The sequence below is a fragment of the Xiphophorus maculatus genome, chromosome 11 (genome assembly GCF_002775205.1).
Source record: "Xiphophorus maculatus strain JP 163 A chromosome 11, X_maculatus-5.0-male, whole genome shotgun sequence".
Classification (NCBI taxonomy): domain Eukaryota; kingdom Metazoa; phylum Chordata; class Actinopteri; order Cyprinodontiformes; family Poeciliidae; genus Xiphophorus; species Xiphophorus maculatus.
This window is the reverse complement of record NC_036453.1, coordinates 31788265-31809539: the sequence shown is the minus strand read 5'-3', so window position 1 is coordinate 31809539 and position 21275 is coordinate 31788265. Positions and strand designations below refer to the sequence as shown.

Sequence of the window (21275 nt, the reverse complement as noted above, 5' to 3'; positions counted from 1 at the left end):
GCTGACTGAAGATGATATCGTCATCCACAGTGAAGCAAATGTTACATCATTTTGAGTTGCAAGGCCACTCAGAGGACGACAGCATTACTCCAAAAGTAACATGAATGCAGATTACATTTTACAAATGCACACAGTGACAGCAAAATTTTGGAGATGGGGCCTGTGGGTTCATAAAATTAAAATTGAAGTATTTGGGCATAAACAGACTTTGACCCTCACTTAACTAATATTAAAATAGATCACAGAATTAAACAAGTTTATATATATATATATATATATATATATATATATATATATATATATATATATATATATATATATATATATGGATTAAACTATTTAACAGTTGTAAAAAAGACATTCTTCAAAAGGTTTAAAGTGCTTTCATTCATGACTGTGATTCCTGGCTTTGCTCGGTAGAGGGCGCTGGCGCACCGAAACTTCCCAAAGCAGCATGAAGAGATATGAGAGTCGTCGGGCGGCGCGCTACCGCCATGTCACCTAGAGAGAAACATTTAGCGCTTTTCTCTGTTTTATGCTTAGTTTTGCTAGTATTTTATTATATACCTATCATTATTTACGGAACTTTAATTCTATCAGTCTGCTGTTTTGCCTTTTACTATCGCAGTGGAGAACATCTACCCGCCAGGTTAGGCCCGAATCCTCGGGGTGGGCTACACATCCCAGCCGTGTTCCGGGGCTGGTTGCCGGGCTTGGAGACGACCGGCGTGTCGCTGGCTGCGCGGGGAAAACCGAAAAGGAGCATCAGCAGCTACAAAGCTGAGCACAGAGAAACAGAGGGACACTTCAGACAAAGACCTAGTGAAACCGGGATTTATCGAAGAGAAGCCTTGTCAAGCGACTCATTTCTTTTCAGCCCCCGGGATTTTCTCATGGGGAGTTATATCGGGAAACCCGAAAGTCCAACCGCCGACTCTGGGAGGCCAAGAGTCGGGAGAAACCCCCGAGAGCAGCTGCGGGAAAGGCTGGCCAGACCCAACCATGCTGTCTATACCCCGAACAGAAGACTTTCATTCACTGGGTAATTAAACAATAATATAAAGACGTGTCTACCTCCTCCTTTAGAATTTCTAACCCATTCATCCTCGAGATGAAAGTTTATTGGCGGGTTTAAATTTGCTCACTTTCACTTATATTGAATTATAGCACACAGATAAGGCTCGCATGTGCAGAAACGTAACAAAAACGCTTTTAAAACGTGGCAGTAAAAACCTTTTTGAAATATTAATCAAATTGCGAACCTTTGTTGCTAACTAGGGTTAGGCAAAAATACAACTTTTTAATTTACTTTCTCATGAAACTACTCAAACTCGATGGATATAAGCCTTTTACCATTCTAATGAGTTGCATAGTAAAAGTCAAAAGCAGAAACGAGAAGACAAACTATTTTTCTAAGAAATTTTTTTTGAACTTCCAAACCCTCCTTTTTTGTTTTTATTAAGAAGTTAGTCACAAGCTGCCTCTCATTTCTTCAAATGTTGCTCCCAAGCTGTTCCAAAAATAGATAAATCAATAATTAAGTGGTATAATTAAAAGTAAACTATGTATATCAAACTGTTAGCCCTTCATATTACTCAGTACTCGTGAAGTAGTTCTGAGTTGCAAAAAGGTTGTGAATCCTTATCTGGAGTGATTTAAGAAGGTCGTGATCTGATGAAGTGATGCCTGTAGAGACATCTCTATGATCTGAGGTTGCTGCAGTTGGTCATAACGTTCAGCAGCGTTATGAAGTCAGCTTAAGATACTGAATGACCAGGTTATTCCAGCAATTTGATAGTAAATAGTTTGACATAGGTAGTCTATATAGAATATATTATTTGAGATGAACCAATCAGAGATTTTGTGTCGTTTTTATCTTCATATCCTTTACAAGACATCATAGCTCATTAGGTTTGTCTTTGATGTAAATTTTTTGCATGACAAGACATTTTTATATTTTCTACGAGATAAAGTTAAAGTGAGTAGCAGCCTTCTCCAACTTATGAGAGCAAAAATAAAATGACATGACATAAAGAAATTATTTACTGTACTGTTGTAAATTATCTCATTTATTCATATAATCGTGTTTTCTATGGCAACCTGAATGAACAGCTGACAGGCTTCTTTAGACAATATTTTTCTTGTCATCATTCTGGTCACACTTGTTATCAAAGAGAAACTGTTGCTATACTAAACTTTTGCTGTACATTTCTACTTGATGGAAGTGACATTTACCTCACTATGTTCCTTGCAGTGAGACGCTGGGTGCCCCGGGGAGGTTCACCATCACCCCTCAGCGTCACTACCCCCTGCAGCAGCTCGGTGTGTCCTCAGTGGGAGTTCTGCCTCCCGTCAAGTGGGATGGCTTCAGAAAGAAGAACATCCTCAGTCCTCGTAATTCCCCGTCTGCCCTCAGCCCCGTCACCGTGAAGATCGCAAGACCTGACCACAGGAACCCCAGGTCTCATATTGTTTCATAACTGCCTTAATCTTAATGGTTATTGAACTGAAAACTCAAAACAAGTCTCCTGAAGTTTAGTTGCATGTCTGGTCTGGATTCTAGTGTGAACCATCAAAGCTGTGCTGGGCTCACCCGGGCCCCTGCTGACCCCTGCTCCAGAGAGAGTGTCCTGAGGGTGTTGAAGGAGAGCCGCAAGAGGGAAGTGGAGGACGAGGATAGGAGCTTCACAACAGAGCAGAGGAGCAAAAGAAGGTAAATATGACTGGATCAAGTTAACATAACATCAATTTTTCTTGAAAGACCTTTAGATTTAGAAAGTATTTCATTCTTATTTCTAAAATATGAGGAATGTAGTTTTGTTGTAGGAGCAATCAAATCTGTAAAAATATTCATTCTATTGTATATTTTATAATAATTATGTAATTATGACCAGCAAAATCAAATTTTTTGTAGAAAAATTACAAGGTGAAAACCAAGTTGCATAAAATAATGACAATTAAATAAAAATATATAACATGAATTAAATTATTGCATAAATATTCACTCTCTTCAGGTCTGTGTGGATAGGTCTCCATTCCACTCTATGTGAAGACTCAGCTAAAAGGATGAGTTGATTATTGAAGTAATCATCAACTAATTTAGTAATTGAATAATTAACTATATATAGGCCTGTCACAATAGCAAATTTTGCTGAGCGATTAATTGTCTCAAAAAATTATTGCGATAAACGATAATATTGTCTGAAGACCTTTTTACACTGATTTAATGGAAATGACGTAATAATGCATGTGATTTCCTGCCAAAGATAAATACACTTTATTTTCAAAAGAATATTTAACACTGGAGCTGATAAACAAAATAAACAAAACAACCAAATACAAAATGGATTCTCAGTCTCCATTAACAAAAAATGTACTTGATAAAAACTAAACAACATAAAGCCAAAGTAGAAATAAATACTGCATTCAACCAAAAGACTACAGATTATGAAGTCTGTATATTATGTTGCCCTTCAGTAATAATTAGATTTAAATAGAGAAGATGGGCACATCGACTACCTGATGCAATAGTTCACACTACATGATTTTTGCTCCTATTTTTCCCCTTACAACAATCTTAAAACGTTGGTCTTTCTAAGATTGTGTGGTGTGTTACGGTAGATCATCGTTGCCACTCTGATCTAAATCAGAGGTTTTCCCCTTCTGGGAGCTTTAAGGACACCTGTTGAATGTGACAGGTAGCCAATCAGAAAGCACAGATTCTCCTCCGTGTTTTCTGAGGGGAAATTAGGTCAGGGAATCCCAAACAGCTGACACAGCGCAATCCGAAGTCCAGGGGACACTGGAGATGATATGTGGAAACAACATTAATGTTTATTCAACATGCAAAGAATATAGAAATGACAAGAGGAGGAGTTGGAGCGAAATTGCTACCGCAGTTGATAAACCCGGTAACTTTTCAGCTGTTCTTCGTTAACGTGACGTAAATAGGTTCTAATGATTTTCATTCAGTCAGGACTGACACTAGCCACATGCATTGCAGGTAGATTGTAGTAAAGCATTGATTAATGCCTGGTTTTAAAATTAGTTCACTGGACTTGTAGCCATTATTTTGTGCCCATTGTTGGACACCACACGGCAGGACCGAACCGATCGAACCGTTATACCTAGGATTTCTGTCGGCTAATGTGTGGTCTGTCAGGTTTTGAAAATGGGCCGACAGCTCTAAGATCGTGTAGTGTGCGCTGGGCTTTACACTAAGGAAATGAGGAAGGGAGGGTCAGTGGAGAGCACCGGAGTTGAGCCTTTTTTAATTCAGTGTCATCAACTGAAAGAGAAAAAGGACGGAAGAGACGATAATGCCGATAATTGAAATGACGTCAATAGTTTTAATTTATTGTACAATTAATTGATTTATCGTTTATCGCGACAGGCCTAACTATATATACAGAGTATACAGACTCTGAAACATGGCATTTTCTGAGCAGTAATTGAGTCAAAACTGTTTTGACTTTTGAATTTAAGATGAAAAAATTCTTCACCTGGTTCGAATTCTTAAAGAAAATCACATATAAGGCACCTTTTGCTATCCAATTATTAATTGGGTCATCAAAAAGGTATTCACCAGATCAGCCCTACAATATTTATGCACTCATGTTGCATAGTTCTATTTAATTGCCATTTTGTCATTAATATTCTCTGATATTAAAAGGTTTGTTTAATCTTTTTTGGGGGGGCAAAAAAGCTTAATTATAATGATCACGATTGGTCAAAGCACTAAGGAATTAAATACTTTTTATACGCACAGTATGACCTGGAATCTACTTATGGACAATGAATTATCAGAGAAAAGAAAACCTTTTTAGATTTTTAGCAAACAAAACTTTTTCACTTTAATCATGTATAGAGTTGCATTACATTGCTGAACTCTTATTAATTGATTATTAATTAAAACTCCACTCTACTAGGAATGCACGGTATAAACGGTGTACAGTAGAAACAATAGAAATTTGACCTATGATAGAGATTTGTAGTCTACTAGCTAATCGCGGTTATTCTTGTTGATGACGTAATCGACTGGCAGTAATACAGAGCAAGTGGCTAAGATCATTACACATCCCTGCACCCTACATTTTCACTAATCAGTTCTGATTCCCCTCCTCAGGCGTAATGACAGCGATGGAAGTTCTCACTCTGCTTTTGAGCCTCTGCTGCCCAACGGAACGCCATCCCAGCTGGTCCCCAAGTGAGTCAGTCAAGAGTCTCCAAAGTCAGACAGACTCTGCGTAGTCTGGAATTTGATTCAAAGGGGACCGTTTTTGTACTTTCATTTGAGTTTCAACTGCTTTTAAAAACAGTCCAAGCACTTAAAAAACCCAGACATCTTTTGGCAATAAGTTGATGATTTTTGGTGTCTAGAAAACAAGCAACTTCAAAATTCTCCCAATTGTTGAGTCACACTGAGTCATTGCCTAGTAACCCCAGCCTAGCTCAGCCCATCACTTAGTAACCCAAGTGAAACTCCAGAACCTTTGGTTAGCTGGTTTTGCTGCTGTGTGCTGTACAATGACTGCTAGAACACACAAGTGTTTTACTTTTGGTTGTCATTCAGAAATCTCTTGCTGCATTCTTGTTGGTTGTGCAAGAGACTCCACTTCTGCTTTTCAAAGATGTAGGATTGTATAATTGCATATTTCCAGCCTTTTCAAGTTCAAGTGTAAACGAAAAAGTTGAGTTGGACGGTGTTGCCAGCAGCAGCTTATTTGGATTTAAAGTGACAAGAGGCTTTAGAACAGCTCATTCTGAAAGTTCTGCCCATTTCAGTTCAAAATGGGCAGAACTGAGCAGACTAAAATCTCATTATCTAAGAATGATTTTGTGTAAAAAATGCAATGAACATGTTTTGCCTAGTCCACAGACCTATCCTTGCCCTTTCAAGGAAGTTTTTGAGGTAATCTTTAAATGTTTTCTGGATTTTGATAAATATGGAAAAAGGAAACATAGTTTGGAAAATACCGTTATTTATTCTATTGTATAAAAGTCTCACCTACCACTCCATCCATCCATCCATCTGTTTATCACTCAGCAATCCATTTATCTGAGCGTTTCTCATCCATCTTCTTTCCTCACTCTGGTTTTTGCAGGTTCCATGTTTTTTCAGAAACCCCTGTTAATGTGAGACTAAGTGTTTGTGTCATTGTTTTTTCTTCTTCTTCTTCTCCCAGACCAGGAAGCCTAAAAAGAGGCATGACCTTGGCGATAGACGAGACCACCATGAAGAGGTCCCGCACCTCCTCCATCAGCTCTGGTATTGGGGCTCATGCTGCCAGAGGAACCCCCGGCACCAGGAGAAACGCCATCCAAAGCTCCTACAGCTCCTCAATTGGCCTCAGCCAGGTACAACACTGTCATCATAGTAGAGACACAGGGTTTTCTCTACAATTGTTTTTAAACCGTGGGGTTGGGCTTTCTTGGGTGAGTGTAGATTTGTTTCAATAACTAATATGACACAAGGAAAGTTAGAAATATTTAAATATTACACATGTCCTGGTACAGATCACTGTCATTTCTATGGCAAACATTGAGCATCTCCATTTAATGTTATCTCAGCATCTTCCTTGGATCCCTTCTTCTGAAAATATTTTAATGTACTCTAAGTAGGTGTACTTGCATTGTTATGCAATTTTTATGCAATTAGTTAACAATGGTCTCAAAATGACAATATTATTGTTTATTACAATAATTTCTGGGACAATTAATCAGCAAGCAAAATTTGTTGTGGTGACAGGCCTAGTTTCACTGTCCTGACATGAGAGATAATCTGTGAAAAAAATCGATCTCCTCTGCCTCCTCCCAGTGTTCTGCAGAATTACCCGCCCGGCAGAAACAACCAACCAGAACTAGCCATACTGTCAGGCAGTTTTGATTTAGTAACTTAGGATTGTTTATTTTAATGCAACCTGCATTTGACTTGGAATGAATGTTTTGTTGTTTTTTTTACTTGACATGATTTGATATAGGCAGTTTTGTGAGATTTATTTGACTTTATGTATAATTTAGGGTGTTGAAAGCCTCACTGTTAAATATTGTATTAATGATGGCAGGTTTTACAGTTGTCTTTTTGACTGACTAGTTGCTGCATTGTGCCTGCATGTTTTTCGCACGTTTTTTGTCTAAATTGGGTGATTTTTAATTTTTTTCATGGTTCCATTTTTCCAGATCACGTAGTAGTATAGCATTAGCAAGCTACTGCTAAAGTGAAAATTAACAGCTAATGCATGCAAAAAAAATCTCATCAGAGCATCCCTAAACTATATTAATTAACAACTTTACTGTTGTTCAAATGCATCATACATTCGCATTGGGGTTGTTTTCACAGGCTTGAACTAAAAATACATTCAGGTACATTTCTTTCACCTTTTCTCTCCTTCTACTTCAGACTGTCTGTAGTTTTTCTGCACTCCTAAGAGAAGAACAGTGGACAGTAGCCAGCTTCACAGCCAGACAGGCAGGAGCCTGCTCTGTTTTGGGTTTTCAAAATAAACAAAATTTTAATGTTTCATAATATTTAAATTCATTTCAAACTTTGATTGTGGTTAGTACAAGTGTGCAGCATATGCTATATTTGTATACATCTCACATGCTTTAAAAATAACATATATTTAAAAACAAAACTTAATTCTGAAGGTGTGGTGCCTTTTATTTTGCTGTGACGGTGCGCCATGATCCATTCCATGTAGAGGAAACCCTGACATTAAAGCATTCTTCAGTTTTCACATCCCCGTTCTCCTCTGCAGTGGAAGAAGCCGTCAGCTCCCAGCTCTCCTCTGTCCAGCCTCGAATCATCTCGCTCTCAGACTCCAGAAGGAGCCTCTAAAAGAGCCAGGTCTGTTGCTCTCTGGTTGCCAACAGTCATTCACACTGATATCTAAATGTTGAGTCTTAAACATGTTGTTTCATAAACAGAGAGGAAGACATCCAGTCTCCCAGCTCAGCATCTTCTGTGAGGTCAGATCACACAATGTCAGAGAAAACACCCGATACTTGTAAGTCTCATCTACCTTCAGTCTTCCTTTATTCTCAAGAACTTTTAAAATGTTAAAATTGAAATGGCAAATCCTTTCTTCCTTCTTTCCCTCCCTCCCTCCCTCCCTTCCTTCTTTCCTTCTTTCTTTCTTTCCTTCCTTCCTTCCTGCCTCCTTCCCTCCCTCCCTCCTTTCCTTCATTCTTTCCTGTATCTCTCTCTCTCTCTCTCTCTCTCACACACACATCTGGAGTCGGGTCGTGACTTCCTTCCTTCCAGCTCTATTCTGATAGTTTTATACACCTATATAAAAGATACAAATAACTATTTTTCCTCACTTCCTGGAGTTAAATCACACTAATTTATAAGTTAAACAAAGTCATTTAAATTGCAAGAATTGGTTCTGTGTTCTCTTACCAGTCAGGTGCATCGGGTATGTGTGAGAGACATTTCAACACATATTTTATGGTTTAGTTTTATATTTCACTAGATTAGGGCTGAAACGATTCCTCGAATGATTCGAGTACCTCGATTATTAAAATTCTTCAAGGAAATTTTACCTGCCTTGAAGCTTTGTTAATTTATGTTTTATTATTTAGTGCACCATGTTCCTGCCAGAACATTACTTGCGTTACGCGTAGCTCTGACTTCCGCCTCTGAACTGTTGACAAAGGCTAAGTGTTAGCGTCATAATGTCCAAGTTTTCAAGTTCGGGGATTTTATTGATTAATGATAATGTCCAGGTTTTCATCATTTTTGGGGGACCAATAAGTATCCTTAAAATGACTGGTGCAATGCCTGAAGTACGGCAGCCTTCCTCCTCCGATGGTTGAAAGCGAATGGCGGGAAGAGCTGCAGGAGTATTTATATAGGAGCAGATAGACTGAACACGGCGGGCGGCTGAGTATTTAATCCTTACAGTGTTAGTGTAGCTTTACGGACGAACCGTACAATAAATTTCATATCATCCCGGTCTGAACAAACGTTTGGCGAAAGTCATTGTGGCGGTATATGGCTGGTAGATGAGTTTCTGAGTGTGGTGAACGAAGGTGCCGTAAATATCCCGTATTGCTCCCCCCCGTTCTTACTTTTGTCCCCTGGTATACCGGTCGTCTTTCGCCCTGGACCTAAGTTGGGCTGTCCCCTGTTCTATTTCCTGCCCTTCACCCCCATCTTACGTTCGTTCAATGCTATTACAAGATGTTATATGCAGTACGTTTTTATATAATAGTGAATTGAAACTTGCTTCTTTAGTTATTTTGTAATGCTTTTAACTCCAAAATGTGGTGATGGAAAAGTTTGAAATTTTATCTTGAAAAGTGCTTGAGTTTTACTATGAGAAAAGTGTAGGAACTTTGTTGATCTTGTTGATCCAGCTTTGATGATCTTGTAGCAAAACAAAGTCCAGTCCCCAAAGTTCCTGTCACAACAAGAGACTCAACTGGAAGTGGTGGAAAAAGAAAAAGAAAGATCCAGTTGGTGTCCAGCAACCGGGATGATCAAATATCTCTGGTAAGGAGTTCAGAATGTAAAGACTTTACCCTAAAAGATGCATCAGAGATTCCTACAGTCTGGAAAAAGATGGGATTGCTTTAAAGTTTTTTCTGAGTCGAAACTATTAAAAAGGCAAATATGATATATTTTTTTTTCTCTTTCTAAAAGTTGAATTTATCTCTTATGTTGTTTTGACCAAATTAAAAGTCTGATCCCTGAAGAAATATGTTTAGCACAAATAATTATTATCATAAATAATAATTATTTGTCTATTTTGTTTGAGTGGCCTGAAAAGGAAAAACTAATGAAATATGAGTTCAGAAAAGTGTTGGAACCCTGAGCCCCAAATCATAACTTCACATCCAACTCAACAGCATTTCACACCATCACATAACTGGTGACTTGTTGATGCTGTAAATCCTGACATTTGATTGTGTGAATAGAAAATGCTACTTAGTTTATGTATAACAAATTTACTGTGCAGAGATGAGCCACAAATATTACGTGACATTTTGAAAAAATACATCTTATAATTTTTGACTAATTAAATTTCTACTGCAGAAAATCTGTAGTATTTTTTCATTCCTATTTTTAGATTTTGATATAAAGAAAAACAGAAAATGTTTTCAAAAAAATTGATTGCTACAGTTATATAGGATGTTGATTTTTGTTGCAGAAATTAAATGCAGTTCTATAAAAAAAATTTAAAAAACGGGAAAAGAGCCTAAAACTCTCGGCATCTCTGTAGGTGATGGACTGAATAAAAGTTAGTAAAAGGAAAGCCTTAGTAAACCTTCAAAAACTCTGAAAAGCTATTTAGCAAATTCTGAAAAAAATAAAAACATTTTAATGACCCCAGACTTGTGCACAGTTTTCTGTGAGTTTTATGGCGTGTCTGGACCTTTTGGTTCTAATTTTTGGGAATATAGATTTCAGTCTACGTGCCCGTTTGGTTTCAGCCTCCACCCCCTGAGCTGGGCTACACCATCACAGCAAGAGATCTGGACGAAGAGAAAAAGGCAGCCATCAGTAAGATCCAGAAAGTCCTGGAGACTCCTGGTGAGCAACTCTAAAGGAATTTGTTGGGGAATTTTTATCTCTTTTCTCTTTCATCTTATTGTTAAATGTTGACTTTTAGCCTCAGAACCAGAGAAGTCCATGCCTCCAGAAGCCTCCACTTCAACTCAACCTGCTGCACCCATGGCCATGAGCAACCTCCTGGCAGCTCCTCTGCCCACATCCACCTCTGTCGTTCCAGTCATTAACCTGGACCCGATTCCTATTGGCAGCAGCAGTGCTGCAGGCCCCAGCACTCTTCTGGAGGCCCTCAAAGTGAAGATCAGTGTCCCCACCAGCTCCACGTCTGCTGCCAACACCACCACAGGTAACGATTATGTTACTAATCCATTCATCTATTGATTATTCTGACAATTAATCAATTAATCAGATAAAATTATTTGCACATTCAGCAAATTTTTCATTTAACCACTGTAGCCTTCTCATACAATATTAAAAATACATAAAAATATGCAAATAAACAAATAATTAAATTATTTTTTAAATAAAATATTTCATTGCCTAACATGCAATAAAAGCTTTCCTTTAAGGCGCCTTTCCACTAGACTCTTCTCAGTCCGCCTCAGGCAGATTCGTTTTCCATTAGCAAATCTGGCGTGGCTCAGTCCTACTTCAGGGGTAATCCTAGCAGCACACAGCAGGGTACGGCACAGAAAAGATTTCATTGACAGCTGTCCACATTCATTGATTGGCTCGTGATTTATGTCCCTGAAAACTGCAAACAACATTTAGAGTTTACCTGTGGACTGCGGTCGTGCTGTCTGCTTTCAGAGAGCTGTTTAGTACGGAGGAGTTTATTATGAGATTAAGGAGCAACGCCAGGAACACATGTGGTAACTTTTGCAGCAGAATGACTGAATTAGCAGTGCTGCTACCAGCTTGTCTCTGAAATACGGACAATAATAAGAAGAGAGAAACGGTGCAGCTGTGGTCAACTGTCTGATGGAGCTGCGGTTTTGCAGCTCCATCATCAAAACTTGTGATGTGAATTTTATTTTTTTTATTTGGATTAAAATTTAATAATAATAAAGTTTATGTGTGACTACTGGTTTACATCTTTTGACTGCATTACCTAAATCCAAAAGGTTGCACATTTAAAAAAAATAAAGTGCCAGAATGTTGTTATATGTATAGTGACATAATCAGCCGATTTGAGTCTTTACCATTATGTTTGGGCCAGCAATGAATTTCTATAAGACAAAATCAAATAACTGGTTTCATTTTGGCCTGTTAGAACCAGAACCTCAAGGTTCTCCGTTACTGAGTGTCACTGTAAACATCAGCGGAGAGTAGACCGCAGTTGCTGCGTTTATGTCCTCTACTTATGGTAGAACCAAACCACATATTAACCGGTTAGTGTGTGACTTGCCAGTGTAAAAACACCTTGAGTGTATGCTTGATCATTTTGTAGCAAAGCTAAACATTTCTTCTAACATCAGCATGTGATGCTTGACTCTTCTGCTCTTGAAGCAGCAAAGGTGCTTAAAAAAAATATATTTTTTTTTTTGTTACAGAATTTGAACCAGTTGAAGTTAAAACTCCCACTTGAGTTGTTCTGAGTAGAACATATTTTTACAGACAAAAAGTAGCATTTTAAAGAAATATTTTTTGTATAATTTCGGCTCTGTGTTTGCCAGTTAACAATTGTTAAATTGTTAACTTATTACTAAATTAATTGACAAATATTTCAATAATCAATTAATCACAATCGCTTCCGCTGTAATTTAATGCATTTTTGAACCTGCTGTTCTCTTCTGTGTCTCTAGTGTCTGCATCAGCCACAGCTCCACCTGCCACCACCTTTACCCTGAAGACCTCCACCCCAATCCCTACCGCCCCACCTGCCTCTCAGTCCCAGTCTCCCTCCTCTGCTGCTACTGTGGGCCAACCCTCTGCCTTCACCCAGGTGCTGGCTCAGGTTTCCAAGGCAACCACCAGCATTCCTGCTGCACCTATAACCGGACCGACCCTGTTTGGACTGCCTGCTCTGATCAGCAGCTCCTCTGTTCCTTCAGTCTCCACCACCGCTGCTCCACCTCTAGCTCCAACCAGCAGCTCTCAGCCCATCAACACGACCAATCCTCTCCTGACCGCCGTGTTCAAGCCTATCTTCGCAGCCGCCACAACCACTTCCTCATCTGCAGCCTCGTCAGAAACCAAACCCCAGCCCCAGAACTTCAAGCCCATCTTTCCGCAGCCCCCCTCCATCTCTGCCACCTCCACAGCCTCCACCCTCTCTGCCACTACAATATCCGTGTTTGGCGTGACAACCAGCAGTTCCAGTTTGTTCTCTGGCTTTAACAACGCTTCAGCTGGCATCACTACAACGACTCAGCCTGCAACCCTGCCGGGGGTTAAATCCCTCTTTGGGAACTGGTCCGCACCGCCCACAACCAGCAGCTGCAGCTCTGCTTCATTGCAGCCTCTGAGCACAGGGAGCATGTTCCAGTTTGGAGCTGCAGCCACCACTGCTGCAGCAACAACTGCTGCATCTGCTCCTGCGATCTCCAAAACAAGCAACTTCAGCTTTGGAGCCGCGCAGCCGGATCCCCAAGCTCCCAAAGTGTTTTCCTTCGGTCAGCCCTCATCCAGCCAGGGCACCACTACTGCTTCGTTTGGGGGATTTGGTCTGGCCAACACGGTTTCCACCGCTGCTCCCACTGCAACTGTGGCCACTACTGCTGGTACCGCCACTACCCAGCCCACACAGCCCACATTCACTTTTGGAAAGCCAGCATTTGAAGGACCAGCAGCCCAACCGGCCTTCAGCTCTTCCTCTGCTCCCCCGAAGCCCTTCACCTTTGGGAGTGGTGCCGCATCATCCACAACTGCTGGCACCGCCACAGCACCGGCTCCATTCACATTCGCAGCGCCCGCTCCCACCGCTGCTACATCAGCTCCCACCTTTGGGACTCCAGCTAAACCAGTGTTTGGCACCGGCTCCACTGGTTTTGCATTTGGCGCCAATGCAGCCCCTTCAGTCACACCAAGCTTCGGCGGATCAACGCAGACTCAGAGCTCCTCCACCTCTACGTTCCCATTTGGAAGCAGTAGCGGCGCCACCCAGCCAGCAGCCTCTGGATCAGCTCAGCCTGCAACTGGTGGATTCAACTTCGGAGCCAGTATGTCGTGCCCCCAGTTCGGAACGCCAGTTTCCAGTAATACAGCACCGCAGATGGGAAGCTTCAACTTTGGAGCAGGTGCTGCTGCAGACAAGCCAGCTTTTGGTGAGGTTTTTATTGAAATTAGATTTTTTTTAATTTTATTTATTTATAAGAGGGCAATGCATATTAATCAACATGGACACATCATATAAATATGCCAAAGAGGCTAACTTTCATCTGTAGCCTCATAGCAGGATGATGGAAGAGATTTTTAAAAGTTACAATAATTGTATTGTTAATCAGTAACAAAATGTATTGTGATTGACATGTGATCAATATCAATAGATGATGCATCTGAACACTCGGCTCTGATCCAGAGTAGAACAACACAGCATTCTGGGATATGAAGTCAGATTAAAGGCTTTAGCTGCTCAACCTCAAGTTGATGGCATCAACTGTTTCACTTGCTCTTTGGTTACCTAGCAACAAACTGTTGAGTAACTTTCACAGCAGTAGTTTAAGATTCCGTCGCGGTGCCTCATAACTGATAAAAAAAAGAAAAAATGGAGAGGAAAACTTTGCAAAAAACAGGAAAGGAATCTGGGTGTTTCATTAGCAATAATTTGTGGTAAGAGAAGTGACAAAACCTGTTGAATTACGTGTAATACGTCCTAAAGGCATTGAAATTTCGTAATCTGTTTAAAAGCTTGCGAGTCACATGGTGAGAAAAACCGACTTCAGTTGCTTAAGTTTTCAAATTAGTGAAAGATATGTTAGTAGATAAATGGGCTCTGAAGATAACTTGATTTTCAGAATATCTGTAAATCTTTCATTTAAATCATAATGTTTTATGCGGTTCTCTCTTCAGGGACATCAACCCTGTCATTTGGCCAGGGTGCCACTCCAGGTCCGATTCCCTTTGGAAGTCCATCAACTTCAGTCCAAGGCTTTAATGCTGGTCCTTTCGGTAGGTTATAGTGATAAGCCATTGCCAGACTGGTCTCCTATTGTTGAAAGCCTGAACGTGCTGCTTCTAATTTTTGTTAATTCCAATTCTTGTCTATGTTTTATTGAGGTACATTTGTACAAATCACATCCTTTTAACCTTCGGGTGTTCTGCAGAAAGTCTTATTCTCTCCCACTTGATACTGGAATTTCTCTACGTCTCATGAAAAAATTCTATTTCCTTTTAAGGAAAAGGACATTTCTTACCTCCATTTGTTAAAAAAAAAAAAAAACTGTGACATTTTAAGATTAATCTCAGAAATTTGTTTGAGAAAAAATCGTGGAAGTTTCTGAGTTTGAAAAGCCAAAAATTTGCTAGAAGTCTAAACCGAATGTAAATAATTTTTTTTTTTTCTGTACTTCACAGGGTCTCCTGCAACCCCCACCTTCTCTATTGGAGCCGGATCGAAGCCGTCCGGTGCACGTCAGAGGTTGCAGGCACGAAGGCTGCATAACAGGAAGAAGTAACCCGTTGAACGTGTCCGACACCATTTCTAGAGGACCATGGCAAGCCTGACTAATACGCCTCCATGGCTTTAGCTCCAACATCCTCCAATCAGGCTGCCGCCCTCCTCTCCCTTGTTTCCTTCCAGTCCAACAGCAGCGTGTGCTGGCCCGGAGCGCTGAGTTAGCAGAGGAGTTAGTGAATGTAACAGCAGGAGGGAATCATCCACAACAACGTGCTATACTTGAAGAAAGAACAGACAGTCGAGTTGTTGGATTCTGAACAAAAAAGTACATCCAAAGTTTCTCGTCCTCTTTCAGTACATGGACGCTCCTGCCGATTTTGTCCGGAGGAGAAAGCTGAGACGTTTATTTTTTTACTCAATCTCTGGTTTGTATGTTACTGAATGTTTCAGTACAATGAGTCTAAACAAGAGAAGTGCTCAGCTGCTTCAGATGAGGTGCAAGAGTGAACATGTAATTGCATTTAAATTATTTTTTTAATTGGCTCTCTGACCTTGTAAATGGATGAATGATGTTTCTGCACTTAAAGGGCAACTCGGTTTATGTCTCAATGTAATTTTTTGCAGATGCTCATGCATATCAATATTGCAAGCATTCCCAGAGTCCTCCCATGGATGGCCTTTTTTCCTTAAATCCTTATCTTTGTTTTGTTTATATGAAGCATTTGCCAACACTGATGAAAGTAGCAGGTCAGTTTGTGATTGGGATGACTACTTCTGACCTGTGCAGACAAACCAAAGTCAACTGCTCAACTTCATGTCTGTGAAAAGAATATATGATCTCCAGTTCACCTTTAAATGCTGAGATATGTGTGTTTGTACGTGTGAGTGTGTGTTTGTGCCAGACTACCTCTTTTTAACCACAGGCACTGAAATCTTTTGTTTATCCGTAGATTGGATTTTAATTTTAGCTACTGATCTGTGCAAATGGTTTGAAATATCTGCACACCACATTACCCTAATTTCAGAAATGTCATTGTTACAGTGGTTTACACAATATTAACCTAAAACCACGTATTTTCAAACACGGGCAGAATCTGGACTCTTGGATACAAGGAGTTTTGTTTTTAATGTTTTGCGACATGGTTTCTGGAATTTTTGTCATTATTTTAATGTCGGTTGCTTCATCAAAATGGTTTGTTGCTTCGTAATGATTGCTCTCTCGTGACACCTGAACAGCAACTGAGTTAGTATTTGATGAGGTTTTTTCCTGAATGAATAAAATCACAGTTTGAGATGTGAATGTTCAAAATTGTACACATAAAACTTTGAGTGCTTTTTTTCTGAGATTAGGTGGGTAAAATAACCTTTAAGTAATTTTTTCTTGCAGTTTTTGTTTTTATTATTTAAATGTGTATAAAACAATGCTGGGGTGTGTAAATAATTAAGCCTGGTATTCAGTGGTAAAAATCTACTTTTTAGCTATTATCTAGCATAAAAAGTATAAAATGACAACCAAGATGTTCCATGTTCCAAAGAGTGATCCAAGAAATCTTGAGAATGATTTCGCAGACCTAGTATTAAGACTTTTACACAAGTTGACTGCAGTGTTCCTAAATGAATCTTTTCCTACCTCAGAATTTCTAGGAAATTTCTTGTTTTGAAACAAGTTAACCGTCTTGATGTAAGTGTGCTCCAGAATTGGTGCGGGTGTTTTCTTAGAAAAAAACATCTTGGCAAATTATTTAGCTGTATTAGTTCCCAAAAAATAGCTAATTTTATGACTATTCAGGCCTAGCAACAGTTTGTTATAGAAATATTTCTTGCATTGTCTCAATAAATATTGCACAAAAATCAGAATGCCTAAACTGAACTAAAGCAAGAAATAAATGTATGTGTACACCATTCCCAAAAAATCTTAAATTTGTGATAGTTCAGTTCAACTTATAGCTTTTTAATTCTTATTTTTTGGCATTATCCTGTTAACCTAAACAGAGCCTCCTGCAAGACAAAAATAGTCTCTTTAAAGCAGTATTTGTAATTCCAGCCATACCTTCCTCCTTGCTAACTTTTGAATTTTCTATGCCACACCATTCAAGGTTGAAAAAATAAGAAGGTGGCCTTATTTCCAGTATAGTTTTTTTATTACACAATTAATCTTTAATTCAACAGGTTTTTAACAGGTTTTTAAAAAATATAATTATAGGGCCTCTCCTTGGGCTGCCACCTTATCGTGGTGGAGGGGTTTGAGTGCCCCAATGATTCTAGGAGCTATGCTGTCTGGGGCTTCATGCCCCTTGTAGAGTCACCGCCCGGACGCGGGTCACCTGGGCCCCACTCTAGAGCCAGGCCTGGAGGGGGGGCACGACGGTGAGCGTCTGGTGGCCGGGCTTTTTCCCATGGAGCCTGGCCGGGCTTAGCCCGAAGAGGAACATGGGCCCCCCCCCTCCCATGGGCCCACCACCCGTGAGAGGGGCCAAAGGGGTCGGGTGCATTGTGTAATGGGTGGCGGACGTGGGAAAGGACCCTGGCGGTCCGATCCTCAGTTGCAGAAGCTGGCTCTTGGGACGTGGAATGTCACCTCTGGTGGGGAAGGAGCCGGCAAAACTTCGAACACGTCCCGGGGGAGATGGGGGTCATGGAGTCTGAGTGGACCATGTTCTGTGCCTCCATTATCGAGGCGGCCTATCGGAGCTGTGGCCGCAAGGTTGTCGGTGCCTGTCGCGGCGACAACCCTCGAACCCATTGGTGGACACCTTCAGTGAGGGATGCCGTCAGGCTGAAGAAGGAGTCCTATCAGGCCTTTTTGGCCTGTGAGACCCCGGAAGCAGCTGATGGGTACCGGCGGACGAAGCGGCATGCAGCTCGGGTGGTTGCTGAGGCAAAAGCTCGGGCGTGGGAGGAGTTTGGAGAGGCCATGGAGAAAGAGAAAGACTTCCGTATGGCTCCGAGGCGATTTTGGTCCACCATCCAGCGTCTCGGGGGGGGGAGTACAGCACCAACACTGTTTATAGTGGGGATGGTGTGCTGCTGACCTTTACTCGGGACGTTGTGGGCCGGTGGGCAAAGTACTTTGAAGACCTCCTCAATCCCACCAACATGCCTTCTATTGAGGAAGCTGAGCCTGGGGTCTCTGGGTTGGGCTCTCCAATTTCTGGGGACGAGGTCGCCGAGGTGGTTAAAAAGCTCCTCGGTGGCAAGGCCCCGGGGGTGGATGAGATTCACCCAGAGTTCCTTAAGGCTCTGGATGTTGTAGGGTTGTGTTGGCTTACGCGACTCTGCAATATAGCATGGACATCGGGGGCAGTTCCCCTGGATTGGCAGACTGGGGTGGTGGTCCCCCTGTTCAAAAAGGGGGACCAGAGGGTGTGCTCCAATTATAGAGGGGTCACACTCTTAATCCTCCCTGGCAAGGTCTATTCAGGGGTCCTGGAGAGGAGGGTCCGTCGGATAGTCGAACATCGGATTCAGGAAGAGCAGTGTGGTTTTCGTCCTGGTCGTGGAACACTGGACCAGCTCTACACCCTCGGCAGGGTCCTGGAGGGGCCATGGGAGTTTGCCCAACCGGTCTACATGTGTTTTGTGGACTTGGAGAAGGCATTCGACCGTGTCCCTCAGGGAGCCCTGTGGGGGGTCCTCTGGGAGTATGGGGTACTGGGCCCTTTGATACAGGCTGTCAGTCCCTGTATGACCGGTGTCATAGTCTGGTCTGCATTGCTGGCAGTAAGTCGGGCTCGTTTCCGGTGAGCGTTGGACTCCGCCAGGGCTGCCCTTTGTCACCGATTCTGTTCATTAATTTATGGACAGAATTTCTAGGCGCAGCCAAGGTGTTGAGGGGATCCGTTTTGGTGGCCTTAGGATCTCATCTCTGCTTTTTGCGGACGATGTGGTCCTTTTGGCTTCATCAGGTCGTGATCTGCAGCTCTCGCTGGAGCGGTTTGCAGCCGAGTGTGAAGCGGCCGGGATGAGAATCAATGCCTCCAAATCGGAGGCCATGGTCTTGAGCTGGAAAAGGGTAGAGTGCCTTCTCCGGGTCGGGGGGGATGTCCTGCCCCAAGTGGAGGAGTTCAAGTATCTCGGGATCTTGTTCACGAATGGGGGAAGAAGGGAGCGGGAGATCGAGATTGGCGCAGCGTCTGCCGTCAAGTGGGTGCTGTACCGGTCTGTCGTGGTGAAGAGAGAGCTGAGCCAAAAAGCGAAGCTCTTGATTTACTGGTCGATCTACGTTCCCACCCTCATCTATGGTCATAAGCTTTGGGTCATGACCGAAAGAACGAGATCGCGGATAGAAGCAGCTGAAATAGGTTTTTTCCGTAGGGTGTCTAGTCTCTCCCTTAGAGATAGGGTGAGAAGCTCAGTCATCCGGGAGGGACTCAGAGTAGAGCCACTGCTCCTTCACATCGAGAGGAGCCAGTTGAGGTGGCTCGGGCATCTGGTCAGGATGCCTCCTGGACGCCTCCCTGGTGAGGTGTTCCGGGCACGTCCCACCAGGAGGAGGAAGACCCAGGACATGCTGGAGGGACTATGTCTCTCGGCTGGCCTGGGAACGCCTCGGGATTCCCCTGGAAGAGCTAGAAGAAGCTGCAGGGGAGAGGGAAGTCTGGGCCTCTGTGATGGCCAAATCCATGGCCACACTCTGATGTCGGTAACTCTTTTTTTATGCACAGTTTATTTTTTCATACAAACACAACAACACTTTAGTTTCAATAAACACTTATTAGTCGATTTGGATACATTTGTACTATTTGTTAGTGCGCACATTTAGTTAGCATATGTATTTATATCAACTTAAAGTTAATTTTGTTTGCTTAAGATTAATTCTGTTTGTTTTCCCGCCGGTACTTACCTGCTTTGGAATTGCCAAACGAAGGATGGGGGCCAGGGCTCAGCAGGCTTAAATGCTGATTGGACTCCACCACTAGTTCCTGCTGGCAGGGGGAATTTGTAGTTTCTTTGTTTAGATAAGTTTTGTATTTAATTAAATTAGTATTTAAAGTTTACTATTTTTGATTTTCATATTTAGGTCTTTAGTTTAGCCACACTTAGCTGTACTGTTATTTGTTTTGTGTTATGTGTAATTGTATTCTGTTTAGTTACGGTGTCTTAATTGGTCTGATCAGCCATTATATAAACCCCTGTGTGTCATTTCTTTGTTAGGCTAGTTATGTTTGTTTGTGCAGTCAGTTTGTTTACATTTCTGCCTGAGTTCAGTTTTGTTTCTTTGACCTCTTTTATGAGCTCAGTTTATCTTTTGTGATTTATAATCTTTGGGCTAAAATAAAAAACCCTATTTTTCTAATATGTCCTGTGAGTCCTCCTGTTTTTAACTCGATCCATCACAGCCTCCCTTCTGAAGCTGCTACCCCCGCGACCCGACCCTGGATAAGCGGAAGAAGATGGATGGGTGGATGAATGGGTGGATGGAGTTATTATAGGTTCAGTGACATTTTCTATTAAAATGTGAACCAAAACAGTTTTGAAATATGTTTTAGAAATGTGTTTCTAAAACATGGTTTAGAAAGAGCAAATATCAGCGATAAGTACTTACATTTCTGTCAATGTTTTTTCCTGTTCATTAAATTAGTATGTTGAAATTGTGTGGAAAACAGAAGTTTGTAAATATAACACTGTAGCTATAACAGTTGATTAATATGTTTCAGTGTTAAACCATCCAATGAATAGAAAAACTTTTTCTTAGAAATATGTAATTTTACTTACTGGTTTTTAGCTTATTTTAGCAGAAATTGTGTCAATATCTCACTGCTAGTGGAAAAACTGTTTTTACAGTTACATTCCTGTCCTTTAGGTGGCACTGTAGATTGCCATGGGTGTTTATGATGCATTTACGAAAGATCAGAAATGGCCATTTTAGACATGCAAGTCAAAATCTGCAACAAGAAATTACGTCGAGTGAGTCAAATTGGAACTGTTGCGCAGAATTTCTGTATATTATGACTGAATGTTATTAAAATATATTTTAAAAGTTATTCCTTATTTAGAATGCCATTTGCTGAGAATTTTCCTAATCTATTTAATTAACATGGAAACACAGCAAAAAGAAAAAAGTTTAAAATATTCTTCATTGCAGCGTCAGTATCTGAAATCATTCGAAGCTGATGTGATAAAAATAAAACATTTTCTCATTGTAGTACTTGTGTTTACGAGTTGACCCTAACCCTTGAATGTAACACTCAAATATGACAA

General features: G+C 41.1%; 1 protein-coding gene across 1 annotated transcript; it reads left to right on the top strand.

Annotated features, from left to right (window-relative positions):
- Window positions 1-441: 441 nt before the first annotated feature.
- On the top strand, window positions 442-16397 carry pom121 (POM121 transmembrane nucleoporin). Its single transcript, XM_014474445.2, has 13 exons — window positions 442-1042; window positions 2255-2461; window positions 2564-2713; window positions 5126-5206; window positions 6186-6357; window positions 7758-7846; window positions 7927-8006; window positions 9378-9496; window positions 10438-10537; window positions 10617-10862; window positions 12322-13782; window positions 14528-14626; window positions 15032-16397. Exons 1-13 carry the CDS (start codon window positions 465-467, stop codon window positions 15130-15132), a joined length of 3483 nt encoding a protein of 1160 aa, XP_014329931.2. The 5' UTR covers window positions 442-464; the 3' UTR covers window positions 15133-16397.
- The last annotated feature ends 4878 nt before the right edge of the window (window positions 16398-21275 follow it).